The following is a 25834-nucleotide window of genomic DNA, read 5'->3' as shown; positions in this document are numbered from 1 at the left end:
AAAGCAGATCATGTGTGAGGCATGACATGGCTTGTTTTATGGATCACTCTGGCTTTTCTGCTGAGAAGAGAATCTAGGTCAGGAGTAGGAGGAAAGGTAAAAAGGAACTTGAGCGCTACGAGAGGAAACAGGGATGCCACTCCACAGGTATAAGAATTCAGGTGGAAAAAATAATATAGACTTCTATCAAGGTAGTAGCTAATGAGGAATATCAAAGAGGGACTTGCTGTGTGTCTTAGCTCAAGCTGCCCTAACAAGCTCAAAGACTGGGTGTCTTAACAGAAACTTATTTCTCCCAGTTCTAGAACCTAAGATCAGGTGCCAACATCATCAGGCTCTGATGAAAGTCCCCTATCTGGCTTGTAGAACTTGGTAATGGATGGCATGCAGGTGTGAGAGAAAGGGGGGAGTTAAAGATGTTGCTATGTTTCAACAAGAGTAACTAGAAGATTATAGTTGCCATATATTGAAATGGTGAAAATTAGGGGTAGAAGGAGTTTTTGTGAAGAAACATTGAAAGTTGAGTTGTGGATACATTGTCAGGTACCTATTAGATGTATGTATGCTGAGAAGGGAGTTGACTCTTGAAATTCAGGGCAGCAGTCCAAATTGGAGCTATACATTTGGGACTGTCATTTAACAGATGGTGTTTGAAATCTGTAGGTTGAAAGAGACCTCTAAGGAAATGATGGAGTCCTGAATTTCTTCAATACTCATTGTTGTAGAAGATAAAGAACCAAGTTGAGAAACAGTGAGAAAAATGGAAGAAAGAGTGACCAAGACAGGTACCAAATGATGAGCGTGTGGACTCCTGGAAGCCAAATGCTGCTGACGGATCGAGTGAAATAAAAACCAAGAATTTGTCACTGGATTTAGAGAAATGGAGGAAAAACTGGTGATGTAAGAGAGAAAGGAAAGTTTGCTGAAATAATGTTCTGGAGTTGGTTCCAAGCAAGAAACCCAAAGCACAAGTAGAGAGGGTTGCCTCAAATGGGAGTGGGAACAGTTCATCCACAGTAACCAGGAGAGAAGGCAAAGTCTAGGTCAAGGTTTAGGTGGGTTAGTAGTTGTGATGTTACCAAAAGTGGTATCCAACTGCTTGCCACTCTAAAGCCAATAAAGAGTCAGAAAGTGAAGTCACTCAGTCGTGTCCGACTCTTTGTGACCCCATGAACTGTAGCCCTCCAGGCTCCTCCATCCATGGGATTTTCTAGGCAAGACTGTTGGAGTGGGTTGCCATTTCCTTCTCCAGGGGATCTTCCTGACCTAGGGATTGAACCCAGGTCTCAAGCTAATAAAGAGTCAGAAAGTGAAGTCACTCAGTCGTGTCTGACTCTTTGTGACCCCATGAACTGTAGCCCTCCAGGCTCCTCTGTCCATGGGATTTTCCAGGCAAGACTGTTGGAGTGGGTTGCCATTTCCTTCTCCAGGGGATCTTCCTGACCCAGGGATTGAACCCAGGTCTCCTGCATTGCCGGCAGACTCTTTACCATCTGAGCCACCAGGGAATCCCAAATAGTTAAGTGTGGTGAAAAGGAAAGGTTGCTTTATTTCAGAGACCAGCAACCAGAGGACTGGGCAGGCTCCTATCCACAAGCTGGTTCCCCCACCACTGATAGTCAGTGGGCAGAAGCTTTTATAGACAGAGGGAGGGGGCTACATGCAAAAACAGCACAGTCAGCTCTGAGAGTCATCTTGGAATTAGTCGTGCAGTAGTCTGATCAGAGTCATCCTGATTGTTTTAAGTACAGTTAGTCTTTAGTTCCAGGCTTTCCAGGTAGTGCTAGTGGTAAAGAACCTGCCTGCCAAGGCAGGAGACATAAGAAACTCTGGTTGGATCCCTGGGTCAAGAGGATCCCGTGAAGGAGGAAATGGTAACCCACTCCTTGCACGGAAAATTCCATAGACAGAGGAGCCTGGAGGTCTATAGTCCATGGGGTCGCAAAGAGTCAGACACGACTGAAGCATCATGCACACACACACACAGAGTCTTTAGTTCCAGGATCAGTTTCTTCCCATTTCTTTAAGGCCAGTTCTCAAAATTGTGGCAGCTTATGTCACAGCTACAGTCTGATGATCATCATGTAGTTATCTTCTTCAACATGGTGGGAGTTTCAGTATCTATAAGACAGCTCAAAGGATATGGCTCAGAATATTATCTATAGCCCTTGGGCTTCCCTGGTGGCTCAGACAGTAAAGCGTCTGCCTGCAATGCGGGAGATCCAGGTTCGATTCCTGGGTTGGGAAGATCCCCTGGAGAAGGAAATGAGAAGGAAATGGCAATCCACTCCAGCACTCTTGCCTGGAAAATCCCATGGATGGAGGAGCCTGATAGGCTACAGTCCATGGGGTCGCAAAGAGTCAGACATGACTGAGCAACTTTACTTTCTTTCACTTTGGGAGAAACTAAAGATCTTTGACTTTGCTTAATGACTATTGGTCTCCTTTGACTGTTTTCCTTTGTTTCTGCATTTTCTCACTTCTCTGATTAAACTTACTCTTTGGCTAAAGTTTCTCTACAGACAGAAGGCAAGCTGAGAACATGAAGGGCAAGGACCATAGGGTCCTGCACCATTTCAGTGGTAGTTTGCAGAAATTCCATTCTTGTTGTTCTTAGTTTCTCAATGAGAGAGGAAACAAATCATCAGTAATTAGGGCCTAGAGTGGAGGTATTAGAAATTTTAGAAACTTGAAGCTGGAGAAGAAGCTGTGAGTTAGACATTGAAAGGAGTGGAGGAGGAATGGAGTAGGGTCCATGCAAGCTCAGGAGTCAGCATTTAAAGTAAATCAGTCAGGAGGCCTGTGTATTATTTGCCACACACAAATTTCATGGTGCAGATGCAGAGCAGGTGCAAGGTTTAATTTAATCAAGACTGGAGTTTTGGCACACAAGTCTGAGGAAGGACAATGAAAGCAAGTGGAAAGTGTATACATTTAATATTGTATCTTCAGAGCCCAGCCCAATGCCTGGCAAAATGGCAGGTTTGTTAGATAAATGAATGAAAAATAAAAAGTTAATGAACAGCAAATCAGTTCCTAAATGTCCATTATTTACTCAGCAATGCTGACACAGCATATATTATTAAATAATAACATTATTTATAGAGCACTTACTACCTACAGGGAATTTACTAGGTATGTTGCAAGTATTATCTCTTAATTCTATCCAAAAACAAAACATAAATAAAGAAAAGAAGGAAAGAAGACATAAAAAAAAAAAAAAGAAAAAGCTTGAGAGGCATCTTACTTTAGAAATGAGGGGATTTAGGCTTAGAGAGACATGCCCAAGGTCACAGACTAGTAACCGGATGAAGACAGCTTACACTCAGGAGTCTAACTTCAGTTTATGATCATATCCAAAGCAGCATAATCCTTACCCACTACAGTAACGGTGGGTGTTTAGCACATGGTAGCCACTATTACTGACAGTAATAGTTCACCATCATATGACTGCAAGTTAGAGATTACGTATTCATGCATTCACTGTCTCAACAAACATTTTTTTGTTTCTTTTTATGATTTAGGCACTATGCTAGGCTTTGGTGATTTAATTTTGATTTAGAGTTTCTGCTTCTGAAATGAACTTCTTTGCCTTTTCATGTCACTATGTAATATCCAGGAGGGTAGACTGTCTGATGGTCAGTGTATGTCAGGGTTCATAAATATACTTCAACTTTACTGTTCTGTAAATTGATTCCTAGAAAGGCAGCTGGTCCATAATCTGGGATTATGGGTGGGAGGGACTTTATCTCTGTAATGCCAGTTACTAACTCCAAGAAGTGGGGCAAGTCACTTAATTCTGTAAGTGTATCCTAATTTTATCACTTGTAACAATATGATGAAATACTGCCTTATCTAGTATAAGGTCGTTAAAAAAATCAAAGCAGACAAAGTATAAGAAAATATTAGACAAACTGTCACCTGAAACTAATGTTAATTATTACTTTAAACCTTTCCAGGAAGCTTATACAACTACATTTAAAATATTGATTTCCTTGTTTTTAATGTAATTTGGAATTTTAGGGTACAGGGTTATACCTCGGAAGGGCGATATCTTTACTACAACAGTATCTTTAGTAATAACAGTGTCATTACCACCACATTTTTATTAAGAACTCCCAAGGTCTATACTGTTGAATTGAAGTATGTAGTTAATACCATTTTTTTTTTAATTTTAAGTAATTATTGTACTATGCTAGACCCCAGTCACCACACACACCATATAGCATATTGTTAAACTTGCACCAGCAAATAAATGTTTCTCATTATACAACTAGAGATTTAGTACTTACTTTTAATTTGCATGGAAGTAAGATCAATTCTTATTTTGCTAAAAACAGTGTGTCCAGCAGCCATATAGTCATTTTTACATTCACAGTCTTGCCTCCTGCTTCCATTAAAGGGACATTCATATGGATTTCGTAGTCTATAACAACATTAGAATATTTTGGTGTTAGGTACAGTTATTAGACCATAATGTAAATAGTAACTTTGGAAGTGGGAGGGAAAAAGAAACCCTCTTCAATATTTTTTGTGTCAACAAGTTAAATGTAAAAGAAGTAAAAATCACTCAAGGTTAATGTACAAAATGATCAATGGGAAATTCAAGACCAGTTTGTAGAAAAATAATTCAGCTGTAGTTCTCCTAGCTTTTGTTACCGAAATGAACTTGATTTCTATGAAAACATACACAGGTCTTAAATTCTACCCTCCTCTGTTGTCCCATTGCTCACCCACAGCATCCCCTTATTCAGTCTTTCTGTGAGTACATGTTAATAACCAAAGTTTGATTACTGAACAGGCATGGACAACATCTGGCTTATGTCCTAATATGTCCACCTGCTCTTAAATTACTTGTCCCGCTGCGAGCTATTCAACTACCACTCCAATCTCTGGAACTTCTAATTCTCTTTATGGTCCATAAAAATGCACAGAGAAGGCAAAATATAGCTCATACCTAAAACCATACACTTCAGAAAAGTTGTCTTCTTCACCTTTGACCAATGATATATATTCCTTAGGGTTCTGCAAGTGCATACCAGCACAATAGATCTAAAGGGAAAATGCAAAGATCTGGAAAAGCTTGTTTCAAAGTCAATGGTCAGTGTTAAAATCAATAGAAACTGTTTATGTAATACCTTTGTTATTCTTCCTTTAATGTTAAGGTAATAGTCACCATCCTTGGTAATGTTGTTTTTCATTTGTATTTCTTTACAGCTGGTAAATGTTTTACCTTCAAGGACAAGTGAGTACAACTTATCAACAATGAACATATTACAGACACAACATGAATTTAACTTAATTATACCAATATTGTTATACTCTGAAAAAAGAAACCTTCATTTTGTGGAGCGTATGACTACTCTAAATATTTTTTTCAAATTTTAACTAAAACTTCTTTAAAATACTTAGTTTCTAAATATATTTTTGAAGTCTTAACTTACAGTCACTGACATAACATTTCTTTTGAGCATCTGGTTTTAAATGCTTTAAACATAAATCACTGGACAGACCATTATCGGCCATGCATTCCACTCTTCTCTCCATCATCCCAACTCCACAAGTCACAGAGCACTGTGAATAGAGCAAAATTGGAAGGTAAACTATAAGACGGATAATAAGGCCAGTAAATACACATCTCCTCCTCCCTGACTAGGTCCTTTTGGAACAAATTGATGATCAGTAACGTCTAGGAGGCTGGAGAGTCACAAGTGGGATTAATCCTTAAGAGACTGAATCTATTCTTTCTTGGTTACTAACTTCTTTCCCTTCATTTTGTATAGTTATCTCAGCAATATGTTGTAAATCCTTGATAAATATTATTTAATGATGGTTATTCAAACTCCTGAGTTTTTACTCAGTGATACAGGTTAAGTTTGCATAGCAATATTTACCTGCTTTCTATCAGTTAAATTGGAAATGGAGCAGGGTGCAAATAACCTGTATTACTCATATGTTACATTTATTTACTTTTTCACTGAACTAAAAAATACTGCTTAAGTATTGCTCAAAATGCAAGCCACTGTGCCAGGCTCTCTGAGGAACAGACACAGGATTAGTCATAAACCAAGTTATAGGAAACATAGAGACTAGATATTTGTACAAATAACTGATAGTGATTGTTAGAAAACAGGGGTATGAGTCAACTCTGATATCTAGATAGATGTGAAGATAGCCATGCACCCCACAACTAGAAAGTCTCATTCATAAGATTTTAAATGCATAATTACATACTGACCTTGCTCCATTTTCCAACTTTCCAAGTGGCCATATGCAAACAGGTCTTAAAATTGCATTTGTAAACCTGAGGGGAAGGCAGCACAGGGCATACTCGATAGCCTATAGGCCACAGCTCATGAAGCTTATGTTTCTCCATAGATTGGACCCCAATGCAATATGTAATCCTTTGTCGATAACTAAATCCACAGTTACCTGCACACTGAAAAATACAGTGTTACAAGGGGTGAAGAAGATGCCCTTAAATTTAAGGGTTCACTGCTTAGAGTTTCCCCACACAATCCTATATATTAGCCTCGTTTACAGATGGGTAAACAAAGGTTCAGAGACATTAGGCAACTTTCCCAGTAAATGGAAAGGATCTGGATTCAGGACTGACTATTTGTAGTGCCTATGTTTTTTGCTCATTTGGGTTCTTTTTTTACTTCGCTTATTTTTCTTGTTGATATTTAAGAATAGCTTAACTGAATGAAAAGTTATCTCCTGATAAGCACAGATTTGGAAAAATGAAACATCAATGGTTCTTAACTGAAATAAAGGACATTTATTAGTGTTAACATACTTGTAACTCTATATAAGTTTAGCATACATCTATCTTCATACACACAATGTGATGTATATTACCATTGACTAGAATAGGTAAGTGATTTAGATATAAATGAAAGATCCAGAGCAAAAATGGGCAAACAAATTTCTGACTCCAGGAAAAAGGAATAACAAGAAATAGAGTTACCTTCTAACCTAAAACAACAGAAACACCTGGACAAAATATATAAAACAATAGCTCTTAAGACACTGGATATTAGGCGATAAAGGATAGTGGTCCCTGGGAGAGGGAAACAAAATGACCCTGTAATTCCTCCAGCTTCCTGCCTTGAGAGAGTGCCCAGGTTTTGGAACAAGGAAAGGGACCCCAGTGGGACAGCAGAGTTCAGACTAGTGTAAACATGTGAGGACACCAACTGAGGCCAAGGTTGGACTGATCAAAAAATGAATCACTGTATCTGGCACTCACACAGGACCAGATACAGTGTCAGTTCCCTTCATTCAGACTGTAAAACCTTATATACATGCAGCAATAGGTACCGTATTCAAAAGGGTCTTGTGGCACAGTAGAGGGGAATAGCTAACCCTAGACTAAACAATGCACTGTGCAAGCATGCTAAGTCACTTCAGTCATGTCTGACTCTCTGATCCCATGGACTTAACCCATCAGGTTCCTCTGTCCATGGGATTCTCCAGGCAAGAATACTGGAGTGGTTTGCCATGCCCTCCTCCAGGGGATCTTCCTGACCCAGGGATCAAACCTAGGTCTCCTGCATTGAAGGCAGATTCTTTACCATCTGAGCCACCAGGGAAGGCCTAAACAATGCTTTGGGATTTTCTTTATGTAAGACCAGTGTCACAACGCACCTGTCTCACATAAAAAAACTGTAAGAGCTAGACAAGAAAAGAGCAAACTGCTTACAAACAAAATAACTACATTCTGGAACAAAGTTCAAAATATACATACAGATACAAGAATAAAAACTATCCAGTAGCCAACACAATAACAATCAAAATTCACAATAAAAATAACTAGCACGCAAAGAGACAGGAAAATATAAACTATGATGAGAAAAATCCATCTATCAAAGCCGATCCTGAGGGGTGAGTGACATCAGTGAAAATAGCAGAGCAAGAATGTCTGAAAATGTTCTCTTCTATAAACGCAGTGAGAAAACTGGCAAAACTTGTGAAAATCAAATTTTTCCGAGCTTTGTAAACTAACCAAAGGCTTGCAGCAATCCTAGAAGCATTTATTAAAGAAATAAGGCTAAGTCTTGGGAAGAAGACTTTTGTATGTTTTAGGTGCCCTATTCCCATTCCCCCTCTCCAGCCCTATCGTGGCCTTGAAAATCAATACCTCTGCAAACATAGATAGGAACAAAAGCCTGGAAGCCACCAGAGGAACTGAACTGTCTAAGCCTCATTTCCAGAAAACTATCATTATTTGAACTGTTTGGTGGTTTTCTGAAAGACCTCCCTTGCAAGTCTCTCTTTATCTGACTTTATTCAGCATTTGCCCAGTGCTAAAAGCCTTCTCCTTGAGGGCATTTTTGGACACAATTAAAGGCTATGTTTAACTTTGCAACTTCCACAGGAGGTGGATAAGCAGGCAATCAATGGGCAAATCAAAAAAGTTTAAAAGGAAAAGCTTGGAAAAGAAATGTCCTAAGTTTGCAACAGCTCTAGATAAACTTGTGGATGTTCATGGCCTCCTGGTTGTTTATGACTCTGTTGGAGCCTTTAAAGCCTTGTGGACAAGTGTTTATCTAGGGCTGTTGCAAACTTAGGAAATAACTGAGAAGTGCCTACACTCTCACTCCTGACTGATGTCAAGATTCTGCATAAGCAGGAAGTAAAGTTAAGGAACAGTTGTCTGTTAAAGGTGCTCACACATTACACAGGGCCCCTTGGCAAAGACTGGAGATTATTGGTTCCAAATAACTCAAAAAGTAATTGTCCAGTCATAAGTTTAAAACTAAATTAATCACATAGAGACTTTAGTGACCACATGTGACAAAGAAAACAGATGTTACAGTTAGTTCAGAAAAGTCACAAAGAACAACAAATAGTAGTAAAGAAACTATGGGGAGATGGGAGAACATGTATAGAAATCCATGTAGACCCATAAACAAGTAAATAGGTTGAATTAATAATCAAAAAATTTCATATAATCAAAAATCCATGACTAGAGGCTTCATTGGTGAATTGCCCCAAATGTTTAGAGAAGAATTAGCACCAACTCTTCCAAAACACTTCCAAAACACAGACTAGAAAAGAACACTTCCTGATGAGACCAGTATTTCCCTCACACCAAAACTAGATGAAGACATATCAAGGAAAAAATACTACAGACCAATATCTCTTATGAATATAGATGCAAAAACACTCAACAAAACACTAACAAAACAATCCCAGAAGCAAATAAAAAGGATTGTACATCAAGACAAAGTGAAATTTATCCCAGGAATGTAAGATTGTTTCAATATATGAAAATCAATCAATGGACTACATCATAAGAATAGACTCATATACAAAGACCACATAAGTATCTCAATAGATGCAGAAAAAGCATTTAACAAAATCTAACACATTTTTATGATATAAACACTAAGCAAACTAGGTATATAAGGACATGATAACAGAATCTACAAAAAATTAATAGCTAACATATTTAATTATGAAAATTTTCCTCCAAAGAGGAAGGTGTCTGTTTTTACCACTTGTACTCAACAGATTTGGAGTTTCTAGCCAGGGAAACTAGGCAAGAAAAAGAAGCAAAAAGCATCCACATTTAAAGGAAGAAGTAAAACTACGTGAATTTGCAAACGATATACTTCCGCATATAGAAAAGTAATCTACACAAAAAAAGAAATAAATGTGCTGTAACTTACAAAAATTAATTATATTTCTGCACATTATAAATGGATAAGCAGAAAATGAAAAGAGTACAATTTCATTTTCAGAAGCATAAAAAATTAACAAAATTCTTAGAAACAAAATTAACCACAGAAGTGTAAGGTCTGCACAATGAAAATTATAAACTTTAAAGCATCCTTGAAAGAAATTAATAAGACCTAAATAAATGAAAAGACAGGTCATATTCATGGATTAGAAGACAATTAAGATGGCAATATTCCTCAACTTGATCATGATTCAATGATGCTCAAGTTTACACACAATATGACAAACTGATCCTAAAATTTACATAGGCATGTGAGGGACACAGCATAAGCAAATAATCTTGAAAAAGAAAAGCAAAATTTGTTCCCTCCAGTTCCTGATTTCAAAACTTACTATAAAACTACCTTACGATAAAACCATGATTATGTGGAACCAATATAAGGATAGACACATAGGTCAGGTAACTGAATTGAGAATGCAGAAATAACTCTTCAATAACAGATAATTCAATGCAGAAAGAATAATTTTTCCAAAAATTGTGTTGAAATATCTGGATAGCCACATGCAAAAGGATAAAGTTGGATCCCACTTTACATCATATACAAAAAAATAATATAAAGTGGATCACATACCTAAATGTAACAGCTAAAGTTATAAAATTCTTAGAAGAAAATATAAACTTTGTAACCTTATTTTCTTAGATATGATACCTAAAGTATAAGTGAACAAAAATAAATATGACTTCATCAAATTAAATATATTTGTACATGAAAAGACACTAAGAAAATGAAAACATAGGGTGAAAATTTACAACTGACATCACAGAAATACAAGTATCATAAAAGATTACTCCAAACAATTATATACCAACAAATTAGACAACCTAGAAGACATGGATGGATAAATGGATAAATTTCTAGAAATGTACAGTCTCCCAAAACTGAACCAAGAAAAAACAAAATATATGAACAGACTGATTACCAGTAATGCAATTATATTAGTAGTAAAGCAACTCTTAAAAAACAACAATCCAGGACCAGACTGCTTCACAGGTAAATCCTACCAAACATTTAGAGAAGAGTTAACATCTATCTCTTCAAAATATCCCCCAAATTGATGAAGGAACACTTTCCAATTCATTCTACAAGGCCAACATTAGCTTGATACCAAAACTTACAAAAACTAGACAAATATCTCACACACACACACACATACATACAAATACAGGTTAATATCACTGACGAACATAGATGCAAAAATCCTCAACAAAATATTAGCAAACCAAATTCAAGTGGAGTTTAGTCCAGGGATGCAAGACTGTTTCAATATCCACTAGTCAACATGCATAATGCACCACATTAAGAAAATGAAGGATAAAAATCATATGATTATCTTAATAGTACAGGCAACATACCTAAATATATTAATAATAAAAATTATATATGATAAACCAATAACTAACATCACACTTAATGATGAAAAGTTGAAAACTTTTCCTCTAAGAACAGGAAAAAGTCAAGAATACCCACTTATCACCTTTATTCAACATAGTTTTAGAATTGATAACCATAGTGGTCAGATAAAAAAAGAGACAAAAGGCATTCAAATGGGAAAGGAAGAAGCAAAATTTTCACCATTTGCAGAGGATAAGATATTATATATAGAAAACTCTAAAGACTCCACCAAAAATCTATTAGAGCTAATAAATGAATTCAGTAAAGTTGTGGAATACAAAATAAATGTACAGAAATCTATTGCATTTCTATACATTAATAATGAACTGTCATAAAGACAAAAAAAGTTTAATTCCATTTATAGCCTCCTTTAAAATAATAAAATATCTAGGACTACATTTAACCAGTAAAGTGAAATACCTGCACTTGGCAAACTATAAGACATTGGTGAAATAAACAGAATAAGACACATATAAACAGAAAGATGTAGCATGTGCATTTGGACTGGAAGAACTAATATGTTAAAGTGTCCATACTACACAAAGCCATCTACAGATGTAATGCAATCCCTATCAAAATATCAGTGGAATTTTTCACAGAAGTAGAACAAAGAATCCTAAAATTTGAATTGAATAGCCACAGCAATCTTGAGGGGAAAAAAAGGTTGGAGGTACCAAACTCTGCTTTCAAACTATACTATAAAGCTATAGTAATCAAAACTCTATGGTACTGGCGCAAAAACAGACACACACATGAATGGTACAGAACAGAAAGCCCCCAGATAAACTTATGCTTATGTGATCAATCAAACAACAAAAAAGCTAAGACTATACAATGGAGAATAGACAGTCTTATCAATAAATGGCATTGGGGAAACTGGACAGCTACATGCAAAAGAATGAAACTGGACAACTTTCTTACAACTTATACAAAAATAAACTTAAAATGACTAGAGATTTAAATATAGTGCCTGAAACCATAAAACTCCCAGAAGAAAACATAGGCAATACATTCTTTCACACCAGGCTTAGCAATGTTTTTTCTTTTTTTTTTTGTATACATCTCCTTAGGCAAGGGTAACAAAAGCAAAAGCAAACAAATGGGTCCTCGGCACATTAAAAATCTTTTACATAGCCAAGGAAACTATCAAAAAAATGAAAAGGCAGCCTACTGAATGGGACAATATATTTGCAAATAATGCATCTGATAAGAAAATACCTAAAATAAATAAACTTACACAACTCAGTATCCCCCCCCCCCAAAAAAAAGCAAACAATCCCGCTGAAAAATGGGCAGAGACTCTGAATAGACATTTTTCCAAGGAAGACATACAGATGGCCAACAGACACATGAAAAAATGTTCAGCATTATTAATCATCAAGGAAATTCAAATCAAAACCATGATATCACCTCAGACTTGTCAGAATGGCTATAATCAAAAAGATTAAAAAAAAACAAGTGTTGGCAAGGATGTGGAAAAAAGGTAATCCCCATGCACTTCTGGTGGAGATATAAATTGGTACAGTCACTGTGGAAAATATTATAGAGTTTCCTCAAAAAATTGTAAGTAGAATTACCATATGATCCAGCAATTCCATTTCTGGATATTTTTCTGAAGAAAATGAAAACACTAATTCAAAAAGATATATGCACCCCAATATTCATAGCACCGTTACTTACAACATCCAAGATATGACAGCAATCTAAGTTTCCATAAATAAATAAATAAATAAGGTATATACTTCATATATACACCTTAAACTTGTACAGTGCTGTGGGTCAATTATACCTAAATAAAATTGGAAGAAAAACATTTTTTAAAGCAGCCAACTATGCAGGGCCAGATGCCAAACTGTTCCTGGTAGTTGGTTTCCCAGTTATCACCGCTTGACACTTCAGAAATGCACCAGAATTTAACATGTATGTCACTGTTCTTGTATTTGCATCATCTAATCTCCCAGCGCTTTTATTTCTTAGGTTAATATACACACTATTACCCGCTCCGGTATTCAAATTCAGACTCAGTTTCAACTGTATCAAATTTGAGATTCAATTTTACTTTCTAAGAGTGAAAATCCTCAACTTCCTTTCTTTGCCTTACCTGGGATGAGTCTCCTGTTATCACGATATACTTGCAGGGAGAGTTTCTGCACTTTTTGATCGCGAGAGGTCTGGTTGCGAGGTCACAGAAACTCTCACTCACTTCAATGTTTTGTGCATCCACGCACTTCACTTGCCGATATGTCTCTCTTTTCTTACACGATATTGAGCACTAGAAATACAATGATGAAATGAAGAACACTCTCTCACTGAACGGCTGTGTGAAAGCTTACTTGACAATACTCACATCCAACCATTCTCCTGCCACCCAGTGGTACTGTGTGCAGTTCCGATGCCAACACTCTCTCTGAAAATAAGGCCGTGTGGATGGATCACACTTTTCCTCCGCCACCCGACCAACTCCTCTCAGTCTGCAGTACACATCCCGTTGCTGAACTCCGGAGCCGCAGGTCACAGAGCACTATGAAGAAGCCCAAACGATTTGAATAATCAACTAACAAACATCAAATTATGTAAAAATCACAAAATAGAGTCATGACCTATTTTCTTGTTTCTTTTAACATAGCCTGATATTATATCACAAATAAGAAAATACATGCAGGAAGTATTTTTAACATTGGTCTGGAGCAGCTATTCGAATACACAAATAGATGTTCTTTATTTTGCAATATTTATTCAAGTTGTATAGAAACTATGACCTGATACTCCATCCAAATTGGTAATTCTCTTCTGACTTAAACATGCTTAATATCTACAAAATTTGCCACAACATTCAATCAAACTATTCTACTATTACATTGCTTTTGAAAATTATTTAAATCCTTACACTGTATGCATAATTTCCCTCAAAGCAACAATAATTTCCAAGTTTGGGTTCTATTCATCTTTACACCTATAGTAGGTAGTATAGCTTGGGAGTCCAAATATTTGTTGACTAATGATTATATTTCAATAAAGAGGTGTTTGAGGAAACTGCGTCAACTTACAGTTTACCTAGGCAACCTTGCCTTAACCTCTCCAGGTCTCATTTGCCTTATTTACACAAAGAAGATTTTGCATTGTTTGTAAAATTTCATAGAACTTGTTCCACACATTTATTCCTGACAGCAGATCTCCAAAGGACATACCAAGACTGAGGTCCTGAGACTCAGAGATGTTAGGTCATTTGCCTGAGCTGCTGCCTGGAGTCACTGGTGAAGCAGATTTAAGCTCACTTCTTTTCAAACTCTCCTTGTTGCAGCTTCCAGGGAACGGAGAAGGACTTGGCAGCCTCTCAGGGCTTTTTCAGCTCCACAAGGCCAAGCCGTAAAACAACAGAGCCTGACCTCAACCAAGAGCTGTGATGCCAACAGTAATAAAGTATGGACAATGTCTAAGGGTATTTATTTAATTTGTGAGCTTGGTTTTTATACTCTTTGTTATTCCAGAAGGGACTGGAGGTCATATTGAGTGTTATGTGGGGCCTTATCATTGTTCCCAACTGTGATAGTATAAGGGTAAAAATTCAGGTTTTTCATTAAGGTCTTTATTTCTACAAGATTCTCAGAGTCATTGATCTCTCTTTCCTAACAGTAAATATTTATCTGCAGAATATAGTTTCATCATGAACTTAAAAAAACATTTAAAGCCACAAATGCTAAAAAACGTAGTTCACTTGATAGATTCAAATTTCTCTAATAGATTCTTATAGCAGTTTTACTCTAGAGGCCCCTTTAAATTTAGTTTTTTGGGTTGTGTCTGTAAATAGCAACCACTGACTCAAAAGAGAATTTTTATATTATTTTTTAACTTACGAAGAATACTCTGCATATCCACGTAGCTTACTTATACGCGCGTGCTAAGTTGCTTTAGTTGTGTCTGAGTCTTCATGATCCCATGGACGATAGCCCACCAGACTCATCTGTCCCTGGGATTCTCCAAGCCCTCCTCCAGGGGATCTTCGTGACCCAGGGATCGAACTCGTGTTTCTTCTGTTGCCTGCATTGGCAGTCTGGTTCTTTACCACTAGCACCACCTCGGAAGCCCGTAGTTATTTATACTAACCCTCAATCAATGCTTTTGCAGTTGAATTTTGCCAACTTGTTGAATGTTTTCAAAAAAAAGACATGGCTCCTTTGTATGCAGATAATAATCACATATTATTTTGTATATTTTGTCCAGGGCACAATATTAAGCAGGTGAAGATGTTGGGATGTGATTTTGCTTATTTCAACCTCTGGCGAAAATGTTTAGCCTATAAAATAAGACTCCTGCAAATATTTTCCAGCAATAATTACAGAAATATAAACTATATTCAGAAAACTTTCTACCTCTAAACCTGAAAAAAAAAATATTCCTGAGAAAGAAATTCACAAAGACAGCTTAGTAAAACATTTTGTCACACAAATATAATATTCTGTAATGCAATAATCCAAGTTGCTGATTGATCCTGACTGACCATAGCACAGGTTTAGAAGACTCCACTGAGGCCACGAGTAACTACTATTGTGGAGCTTATCCTCAAAGGAAACAAACCAACAAACAAAAAAAATGAAAAAAACTGGACTATTAGACTACTGCTTGCTTTTCTTTTCTTTTTTTAAGAGAGAAGAATATAAAAGAGTAACTGATGTATTTCAGATTTGAACAGAGAAGAGAACCCATTGCTTAAATGAAATATTTCTTAGCTGAGTGTCATCAATAACCCTAACTGCCAAGTCCAGCAAAAACTTTTCAGGTCTTTTCTTAGTTAATCTCACTGACACATTCAGCACCACTAATCATGTTCTGTTGAGCCATTCTGGCTTCAATCCTCTCTGGTTCCAGGTACTTTTCTCTTGGAGTCCTTAATTGACTTTATTTTCTTTGTTTAGCCTTTAAATGTTAGTGTTTCCCAGGGTTTATAACTTGCTTCTCTTTATACCTTCTGAGGTCTCTCTGAGCAATTTCTTCTATATACCAATAATTTCTAAATCTGTTCTCTCCAGCTGGAATGGCAACCCACTCCATAATTCTTGCCTGGAGAATTCAATTGACAGAGGAGCCTGGAGGGCTACAGTCCACAGGAATGCAAAGAGTTGGACACAGCTGAACAACTAACACTACTTTTTATACTTTTTTATCTATTGACAAGATTTTCATGTGTTTTCTACATAGATTTATCAAAGGCACCTCAAATCCAATATTTCCAAAGGAGAACTTAGGGCCTTTGCCCATTAGCTCCTCTTCCAGTTGTAAATGCTGTGAAGATATGATACCTCACTCTTAAGTCCAGCAATATATTACTATTAGAATGACCTCCCAAGGTATATCCCTAACTCCAAAATAGGCACCCTTATTCAACAGCTTTATAGAGCCACATATTTATAAGCATGTTAAATTTTGTCTTTCTTTAAAAATCCAAGTAACTCATATGAAGGCAATTTGAGGTCATTATTATAAGTATGACACAAATAATTGATTTAAGGCACTAACTCACCACCACTGTATAATTTAATTCAGATAGGAGACGTCTGCCAAATCTCCTACTTATGCATAAATGTGCTACAACACTACAACTGTCCAATATAAGCCTGAAGTGTGAAGTGGAAGTGTAGAAGATACATTTTAGCCAATCCACAGGTACAATAGCCACGTTAGCTACTACGGAACACAGATGAAGAAATGTTAGAACATGCTTTGCCAAAATGGGTTCATTAATGCTAATTCACTCTGTCATTTAAGAAACAATCATTTAAAATGTAATTGTATTGGAGCAGTAAGAGATGATTTTGAGTTAAAAAAGACTCTGCTGCTAAGTTGCTTCAGTCGTGTCTGACTCTGTGCAACCCCACAGACAGCAGCCCACCAGGCTCCCCCATCCCTGGGATTCTCCAGGCAAGCACACTGGAGTGGGTTGCCATTTCCTTCTCTGATGCATGAAAGGGAAAAGTGAAAGTGAAGTCACTCAGTCGTGTCCGACTCTTAGCGACCCCATGGACTGCAGCCTACCAGGCTCCTCTGTCCATGGGATTTTCCAGGCAAGAGTACTGGGGTGGGTTGCCATTGCCTTCTCCAAAAAAAAAAAAAAAAGACTCTAGAAATATCTAATTCCAATTTCTCTTCAATACTGAAATCTGTTTTACAGCAGTGGTGAATGAATGAACATCAAATCCATCCAGACTTCCATAGCTTCAATATGGGTACCTTCACTATATCCTTAAAGCATTCTGGTTTTGGTTTAGCTGACTCCGAAGTTAGCAAATTCTCTCCTATATTGAGCTGAAATATTCTTCCTTAAACTTTTACCCACCGTTTAGAATCTGTCCTCCCTACCAACATAGAACAAATGCATACTGACTTCCATGTGAGAAAGTATAAAGATGTGAGGCCTGGAACTGTGGCAGCTGTTTTACGACCATTAGCAGTTGATCAACAGAACTACAGAAATGCCAATCCAGCATCCTTACCATTGTAGAACTCCTGAATCTAATTTAAATCTAGTGACTTTCTGATTTTATTATGTAAAGAATAAATGTCTTTGAGTTCAAGCCACTAATAATCAGGGCTTTTCCTGCTTGCAACAGAATACAATGGAACTTATACAAAAGAGTTATAATTCAATTGTGCTTCTCTGGGGATTTGGTAATTTGGCAAGACTTTTCTTTTAGTGTGGGTCTCAGAATAGGTACTACTCCAAAAATCTGAGCAGAATTTATTAGTGCAAAGATATGAACACTTCACCTATTAATGTAATCTAATATGTTGCTAGTGATTTAATACATGATCAATAGAACCTTCAGTTATTTACCTATGTTGTGTGACATCCATGTATACCTTAAATTGATGCAACAGACTTTTTTATATATAAATAAGCCTGTAATGAACTCAACACAACATAGAAACCATATTTCTCTTGAATGCATTATTATGTGTAGCCCAGTGACATTCTGCAGTTGTTGACTTTAGGTGCTTTGTAAAAGGAGCAATGGGTTGCTAAGGAAGTAAAAGATGTTGCTAAGAAAATATAAAGACAAGCTAATGTAAAATGATAAAAATAAAATAATTATGGCAGCAATTACAGTAGGGAAAACTCAGACCAGCATTCAAATGCTTGTCTGTCTCCCCATCACTTCCTGCTAGTGACCTGCACAAGCTACTTAGACCATTTAAGCCTTGTTTCCTCATATACATAATGAATAAGACCTACAATTGTGAGGAATACAGAAGTCTCTCACACAGTGTTAGGAGGTCACTGACCCTTGCTGCTTCCTTCCTATTCCTATTTTTTCACTTTTCTTACAGAGATACAATTATCCCTGCCTTGAAAAATTTCTCAACACACGCCTCAAACCAAAGAGTATTAGTCATCTCAGCCCACTCAAAGACAGACTGTCTTAAGTATCAAGAAAGATGATAAAGGAAGAGATTTCACAGGCAGCAGACAAGTGCAAAAACAGAATTGCTGGCATTAGCTAGAAAAGATTGAGAAGCATATTCACCCATTCCCAGAGCAAAGAGGCATCCTCCTTCACCTTGGGCTCTAAGCTGTCTTCCTGGAAGAAACACTCAACCTGGGTATAAAGATGAGGGGCCCGTGGGAGCTTAAGGTTTACTATCTTTTAGATTATAAAAGATATATATGTATACAGTGGAACTTTTTCAAGTATGACTATATACATATGTGCATGTGTGTGTGTATTTTGGAAATATAGAAAATATGGAATTACAGAGAAATACCAAATCACTTAAACATGCCAGCGTTTAGCAGATAGTTTCCAAAAAACTGTTTTTCCAGATCAGGGGGTTTGGGAAAGAGGGCACTAACCAACAGATTTGTGAGATTTTTGGAACACATATCACCTTTGGTTCCAGCTCTGATCTTAAAATACTAGAAAGAAAATGATGGGTCTCTAAGAAGGGGAACCAAGTAAGTGACTGTAGTCACAAGGTTTTTGATTCACTAGCAAGGCCTGAGATTAGGTCCTTTCTAAGCTGTCCAGCAGGTTTCTCTTGATCAAGGGGAGGGGAGAATTCTGAACAACTTTTTTCTAAGCATGTAAACTATGTTGGGATGGCACTGAACTAAGCATGAGACATGAGGAATCTAACACCAGCCTAGCCTTAAAAACTTGAATTTATAAGTAAAGCTGGTACTCTCAAATGGGTAAAATTACGTGAAAACATAAATAAAAAATGTCTGGTTCCAAAAAGAAGAGGATGAGCCTTTTTTTTTTTTTCTTTTTAAATGATTCTAGTATTTCTGTTGTATCTAATGGCATACATCTGGACTCAGGAGACAAAATTCTATGCAGTAATGTTTGTTCCTGTTTGGTTGCAGTCATTAAAATGCATTACTAAATCCTTTCATTAAAAAAATGATATCAAATACCAACTCAGAAGTGTTAACTTCAAAATTCATTGAACACCTCTGTGGTCACAATTTGCCAAACAAATCTTTCCATTGGAGGTATAATGTAAAATAGTAATAAAATGAAATTATTTTCTAGTGAGTGCTATTAAAGCAATGTTACAATTTATGCAGTCAGAACAAAGTAGTAACCAGTAATTATCTCTTAACTACCTCTGAAATTATGCTTCTGTTAAATATATTATTATATGTAGCACAGCGACAGCCTGCGATCATTAACTCCATGTGGGTACTTTTTATAGAATAAATCAAAAACCAATGACTTCACAAGTGGTCATTTGTTTTTGGCAGAGTTTTAGGTTCTGTGTGGGTGTATGAAGCTAATTTCTATGACAAGAAAATCAATTCAAAGAGAAGAAGGTCGACTCTGTACAAAAGCATCTGTGATTTTTATAGTCTTTACATATTCATATCTGTATCTTACAAACCCCTGGAATATGTTCCTTTAGTGAATCTTATATAATTTCAGACTTGGTGGCAAGCCAAGGCTGAGTTGTTAGCAACAGTGATTGATTAGCTCTTGTGGGACTAGAGGCCAAGGGTCAGGAAGAGTCCCTCACGAATAGCAACCACAGCAGCTACAAGGCAGCGAAAGAGTCCTGGGGATCACCAGGGCTACTGCTGGCCAAAAGGGGAGTCTCTCCCACTCCCATCCCCCAGCATCTCCCACCTGACGTCAGAACTGAAAGGTTTCTGCCATGTGCGGGGTGCAGGGCCTTTGGAAGGTTTGTCTCTCCAGTGGAAAGCTGCTTTGTCGTTACCCTGCCACATCTTGGTCCAGATAAAATAAAGCCTACCCCTACTTTAAGCAAAACCACAACGTGAAAAATGTATAAATTAACAGATGGCAGGTCCTTTTTTTTTTTTGCAACTGAATTATAGAATTCAAAGTAAGAAGTATGTAGCTCCGTACTAAGCTGGGCACTTAGTGAACAAGATATCCATTGTATCTAAGATTTTGAGGCCTGTGATAATGCTAAAGAAATAGGCATGGTTAGATAAGTGTTGTAAAGAGTCTGCCTGCCAATGCAGGAGACACAGGAGACATGGGCTCAATCCCTGGATTGGGACAATCCCCTGGAGGAGGAAATGGCAGCCCAGGCCAGTATTTTTGCCTGAAAACACCCATGGACAGAGGAGCCTGGCGGGCTACAGTCCATGGGGTTGCAAAGAGTCAGACACAACTGAGCACGCACTCACAAAGACTTTAAACTAAGTCATAGAAGAATTAAGACTTCTTCCAGAGCTCATACTATATGTAAGTAAATAATGGCAAAAATGTATGTTACGAGGTCACCTGGAAACAGATGATGATGAACTAGACTGGAGTGATTGCCATGGAGACGCAAGAGTGACGCTGATGGAAGAATTGAGAGAAGCTAGGGGAGCTACAGTCCACGGGGTCGCAAAGAGTTGGACGCAACTGAGCGACTTCACTCACTCACTCACTCAGGGAATAACTGTGGGGTCACGGAAAACAGGATGACCCAGGGTTTCTTTCTTGAACGACTTAGTGGGTAGCAGTGGCATTCACAGATTAATGTGAAATCTTTTAAACCATGGTCTCTGCTAAACCATGAAAAATAATTTCATTTACTGTGTGTGCATGCTCAGTCACTTCAGTCATGTCCGACTCTTTGTGACCCCATGGACTGTAGCCCACCAGACTCCTCTATCCATGGATTTTCCAGGCAAGAATACTGGAGTGGGTTGCCATGCCCTCCTCCAGGGCAATCTTCCCAACTTAGGGATCAAACCCATGTCTCTTGAGTCTCCTGCATTGACAGGTAGATTCTTTTCCAGTAGCACCACCTGGGAAGCCCCAGTCTCAAGGAGTGAAGGATAAAATTTAGGGGCCCAGTGGAACCCACTCCCAGCTCCTGTCTGAGTCCCTGTCTTCCTAATGTAGCTCCTACATCAGACAAAGACAAGAAAGTTCCATCAGCAGAAGATGGGTTTCTTTTCCCCACGGCAGGACTAGCTCTTTTAAGAGATGGATACATACCCTGAGATACGGCGGCAAGCAGCCAGGTAGCTTTGCTGAAAGCTTAGCCCCACTGAAATCAAGCTTCAGGAAATTATTCTGGTTAACATTTCTGGCCTCATTTATGTTTTTCTCCTCTTTACTATTACCCACACTGGTCTTTGCTGAATAACCACATTCAAATACATGCCTTTCCAAGTTTAGATTTGGAGTTTACCTCTCTGAGTGTGCCAAAGCAACTATCCATCAGCCTGCTTCTATAACCTGACATTCTTAGCCCTGTTCTCATCTCACTATAAGCTTTGTTTTTGCTGAGTCTTTCCAAGTGTGTCCACTCTGGCCTTAGACCAGCCAGGCTCCCTGGATCTGTCATGTCCCTAACTCTTAAACCATCTCCAATTATGATCCATCTGGAACTTACCAGTCCCTTTTCCAAGTTGCTACCTCAGTGCAAATCCAAGACTTTAGTGCTGTAACAAGGCAGTTACTAAATACCTCAACATATGTATTTTACGGTTAGACCACCTGGAATAATGTTATAATCATTGGTAGCCTCCCTAGTATTCAGTAACAGAATTTCTTGTAAAGTTTATAGCCCCCAAAATAATCAAGACTAATTTGTTATTAAACTATGAACTTAGCAAACGTGTTAACACTGTACAGTATCAATTCAGAGCATAGTGTGAAAAAAAATGTGTAATAGAATAAAACACATTTAGTGGGTTTCAAGGTTATTGAAAGCATGCAGAATGAATTAAGATTTTCTTTTTAAATCCAAAAATACATATATAACCATAAAACACCTTACATACCTCCTTCCATCTGTTGGCTTTCCATGAAGGGCATCGGACAGATCTACAAGCTTTATGCGTTCGAGGTTTCCGTAGATGACTGCAATATTTTTCTTCTAATTTCCCGTGGAATTGGTCAATGCAAAGCACCTCACGGTATTTTAAACCTTTACCACAGGAAGCTGAGCACTGGAAGATAAATATGAATGCACTTGATTCATTTTACCTTGACTGATTTATCTATAAGAAGCAGGAAATGAAACAATCAAAACATCATTGCTTTGATATTTTCATCAAATTATACTTTGATATTTCTAAGGAGAGAATTTAAAATTTGCCAGTCTGCCCTAGACCATAAATCAATGTTGGTATCATAAGGTAACCATTTATATTATAAAAAGTATTGATTAACTACCATACACTAAGCACTCTTCTGGCACATAAATGCTTTAGCTTTTTTAAGATTAAAGACTATCTGCAACTAACTACCATTACCACACATATTCTAATAAAAAACTTGCTTTCAATTTTGTACGGTCATGTCCTACTCTATTTTTAACCCTATATGTCTTGCCACAGTGCAAACTATGTTTTGAATGTTAAAAAAAAAAAAAAAACTCTCAAGGTAGGAAAATATGAGAAAGCAGAAAATTTTTTTTCAATACATTAATTTATTTGGCAGCATTGGGTCTCTATTGTGGCACGTGGGATCTTTCATTGCAGTGCACAGACTCTAGTTACAGCACACGACTATCCAGTTATGGCAAGAGGGGTTAGTTGTTTCATAGCGTGCGGATCTTAGTTCCACGAACAGGGATTGAACCTGCATCTGTGTATTGGAAGGCAGATTCTTAACCACCGGACCACCAGGGAAATCCTCCAAATTTATTTTTTTTAAGCATGATTCAATTGAGGTTTTTTTTTTTTTTAATCAATCTGGCAATGGTATCATTCCAACACAAACCCTCCAAAATATTTTGCAGAAAACTAACTAAAATCTCTGTAAATATATAGGTTAAATAATTTGGCTTCTGTTTTCAACCAGTTACCATTTTATGAGTGAAAAGTCATTGCAGAGGAGAAGAGCTGGGGCTCTAGCACTAAATACCAGCTCTGCCACTTACTAGCTGGGTGATGTTAGACATATTTCACCCCCTGTCGAAGCCTCGGTTTCTTCATTATAAAGATGATAATTTCACCAATATTACTGGTTTATTATGAAGATTAACATGAGATAAAGTGTATGGACTGTCTGGCCCTGTTACACATGGTGCATCCTCAGTGAGTATTAGCTTCTCCTACCATTTTCCTTCATAAACTCTCAGGATGTTGATAATTTTCAGCATGATATATGCACCAGGGAAGAGTTAAGCTAAGAAGACATGGATTCCAGATAACTCCTGTCATTCTCCTGGAATGGCTGGTCACATATGGTTTCATTTGAAAACATATACTGAGTTCTGAGAACATTAGATAATATATTATGCATTTTATGTATGAGTTCAAAGACTGCATATCTAATATAGACTACATATTGCCTAAATATTTTAAATTAAAAAATGAATAGTTTGAGGATAATTTACCTTTATTAGATTTCAATGGTATATCCCATTTGAATAGGCAATTAATTGAACTTGTTGCCTTGATTATTAAGACTTATTACCATATCTGAGATGTTCTCTTTCCCTTAACACCTACACCCTTACATGTGACTTAAAACATATTTAATTCTGTGTGAATTGCTAATGGATCTTCATAAATTGTATTGTGTTCATTCCTTCTTGCTACTGATCTTCTCTTTCAGATCTACCTTTCTGTATGATGTACTTCCCCTGGCTGTTTATCTTAGGTACTTCCCTGCCTGCTTCTTGACTTCAGTGTTTATTTTTTTTCAAAGAATATAACATATTTTATACTTTAGTATAAAGTATACTAAACTTTTAAAAATCACATACTGTTGAATAGCAAGCATATGTTATCAGGGAGTATACATGCATGTTCACACACAGAAGAATGCTTTTACCAGCAAGGACCTACTACATAGTACAGAGAACTACACTCAAAATTCTGTATTAACCTATAAGGGAAAAGAATATGAAAACTAATAGATATACATGTATATATAACTGAATCACTGTGCTTTACACCTGAAACAAACACAGCATTGTAAATCAACTATATTTCAATTAAAAATATATTAAGCTGTATTTTAAAACACACACACACAGACACACAAAGAAAGTTTTTCTTCTCAGGTTCATATAATTTTTTCTAACTTTTCAATTGTGACCTTTTGAACAAAAGAGCATTCATTACTCTCCCTGAATGTCCCTTTTAAACAGTAATCATTTGTGAATATTCATGATATGAATGCAGCAATACTTATGGAAGATGGGAAAACACTTATTATTTTATTCTTTCTGTGAATATTATCACGTTTCTACCATACCAAAAGTAGCATATAAGTATAGATTCATTAAACAACTTTTGCCTTTGATTTATCCTCAAAGTGCTTGTAATCCAAATGACACATATCACCTATTAAATGAATAATGTCAGTTCAGTTCAGTTCAGTTCAGTCACTCAGTCGTGTCTGACTCTTTGCGACCCCATGAATTGCAGCACGCCAGGCCTCCCTGTCCATTACCAACTCCCAGAGTTCACTCGAACTCACGTCCATCGAGTCAGTGATGCCATCCAGCCATCTCATCCTCTGTCGTCCCCTTCTCCTCCTGCCCTCAATCCCTCCCAGCATCAGAGTCTTTTCCAATGAGTCAACTCTTCGCATGAGGTGGCCAATGTACTGGACATCACCAGATGATCAACACTGAAATCAGATTGATTATATTCTTTGCAGCCAAAGATGGAGAAGCTCTGTACAGTCAGCAAAAACAAGACCAGGAGCTGACTGTGGCTCAGATCGTGAACTCCTTATTGCCAAATTCAGACTTAAATTGAAGAAAGTAGGGAAAACAACTAGACCATTCAGGTATGACGTAAATCAAATCCCTTATGATTATACAGTGGAAGTGAGAAATAGAAATAGATATAAGGGACTAGATCTGATAGAGTGCCTGATGAACTATGGAATGAGGTTCATGACATTGTACAGGAGACAGGGATCAAGACCATCCCCATGGAAAGAAATGCAAAAAAAGCAAAATGGCTGTGTGGGGATGCCTTACAAATAGCTGTGAAAAGAAGAGAAGCGAAAAGCAAAGGAGAAAAGGAAAGATATAAGCATCCGAATGCAGAGTTCCAAAGAATAGCAAGAAGAGATAAGAAAGCCTTCCTCAGCAATCAATGCAAAGAAATAGAGGAAAACAACAGAATGGGAAACACTAGAGATCTCTTCAAGAAAATTAGAGATACCAAGGGAACATTTCATGCAAAGATGGGCTCGATAAAGGACAGAAATGGTATGGACCTAACAGAAGCAGAAGATATTAAGAAGAGATGGCAAGAATAC

General features: G+C 37.3%; 1 protein-coding gene across 4 annotated transcripts in view; it reads right to left on the bottom strand.

Annotated features, from left to right (window-relative positions):
- The window catches only part of ADAMTS20 (ADAM metallopeptidase with thrombospondin type 1 motif 20), a 218532-nt gene that overhangs the window by 39891 nt on the left and 152807 nt on the right, over window positions 1–25834 (bottom strand). For all 4 annotated transcript variants that reach the window (XM_019960760.2, XM_019960761.2, XM_070789242.1 and 1 more), the window contains 8 exons: window positions 22387–22554; window positions 13489–13662; window positions 13243–13413; window positions 6239–6439; window positions 5445–5574; window positions 5139–5233; window positions 4958–5052; window positions 4293–4426 (listed from right to left, as the gene is read on the bottom strand). In XM_019960760.2, coding sequence (XP_019816319.2) covers window positions 4293–4426; window positions 4958–5052; window positions 5139–5233; window positions 5445–5574; window positions 6239–6439; window positions 13243–13413; window positions 13489–13662; window positions 22387–22554 — 1168 coding nt within the window. The remainder of the gene's footprint in view (window positions 1–4292; window positions 4427–4957; window positions 5053–5138; window positions 5234–5444; window positions 5575–6238; window positions 6440–13242; window positions 13414–13488; window positions 13663–22386; window positions 22555–25834) is intronic.

Source organism: Bos indicus, chromosome 5 (assembly GCF_029378745.1).
Source record: "Bos indicus isolate NIAB-ARS_2022 breed Sahiwal x Tharparkar chromosome 5, NIAB-ARS_B.indTharparkar_mat_pri_1.0, whole genome shotgun sequence".
Lineage (NCBI taxonomy): Eukaryota > Metazoa > Chordata > Mammalia > Artiodactyla > Bovidae > Bos > Bos indicus.
This window is presented reverse-complemented; position numbering and strand designations above follow the sequence as displayed.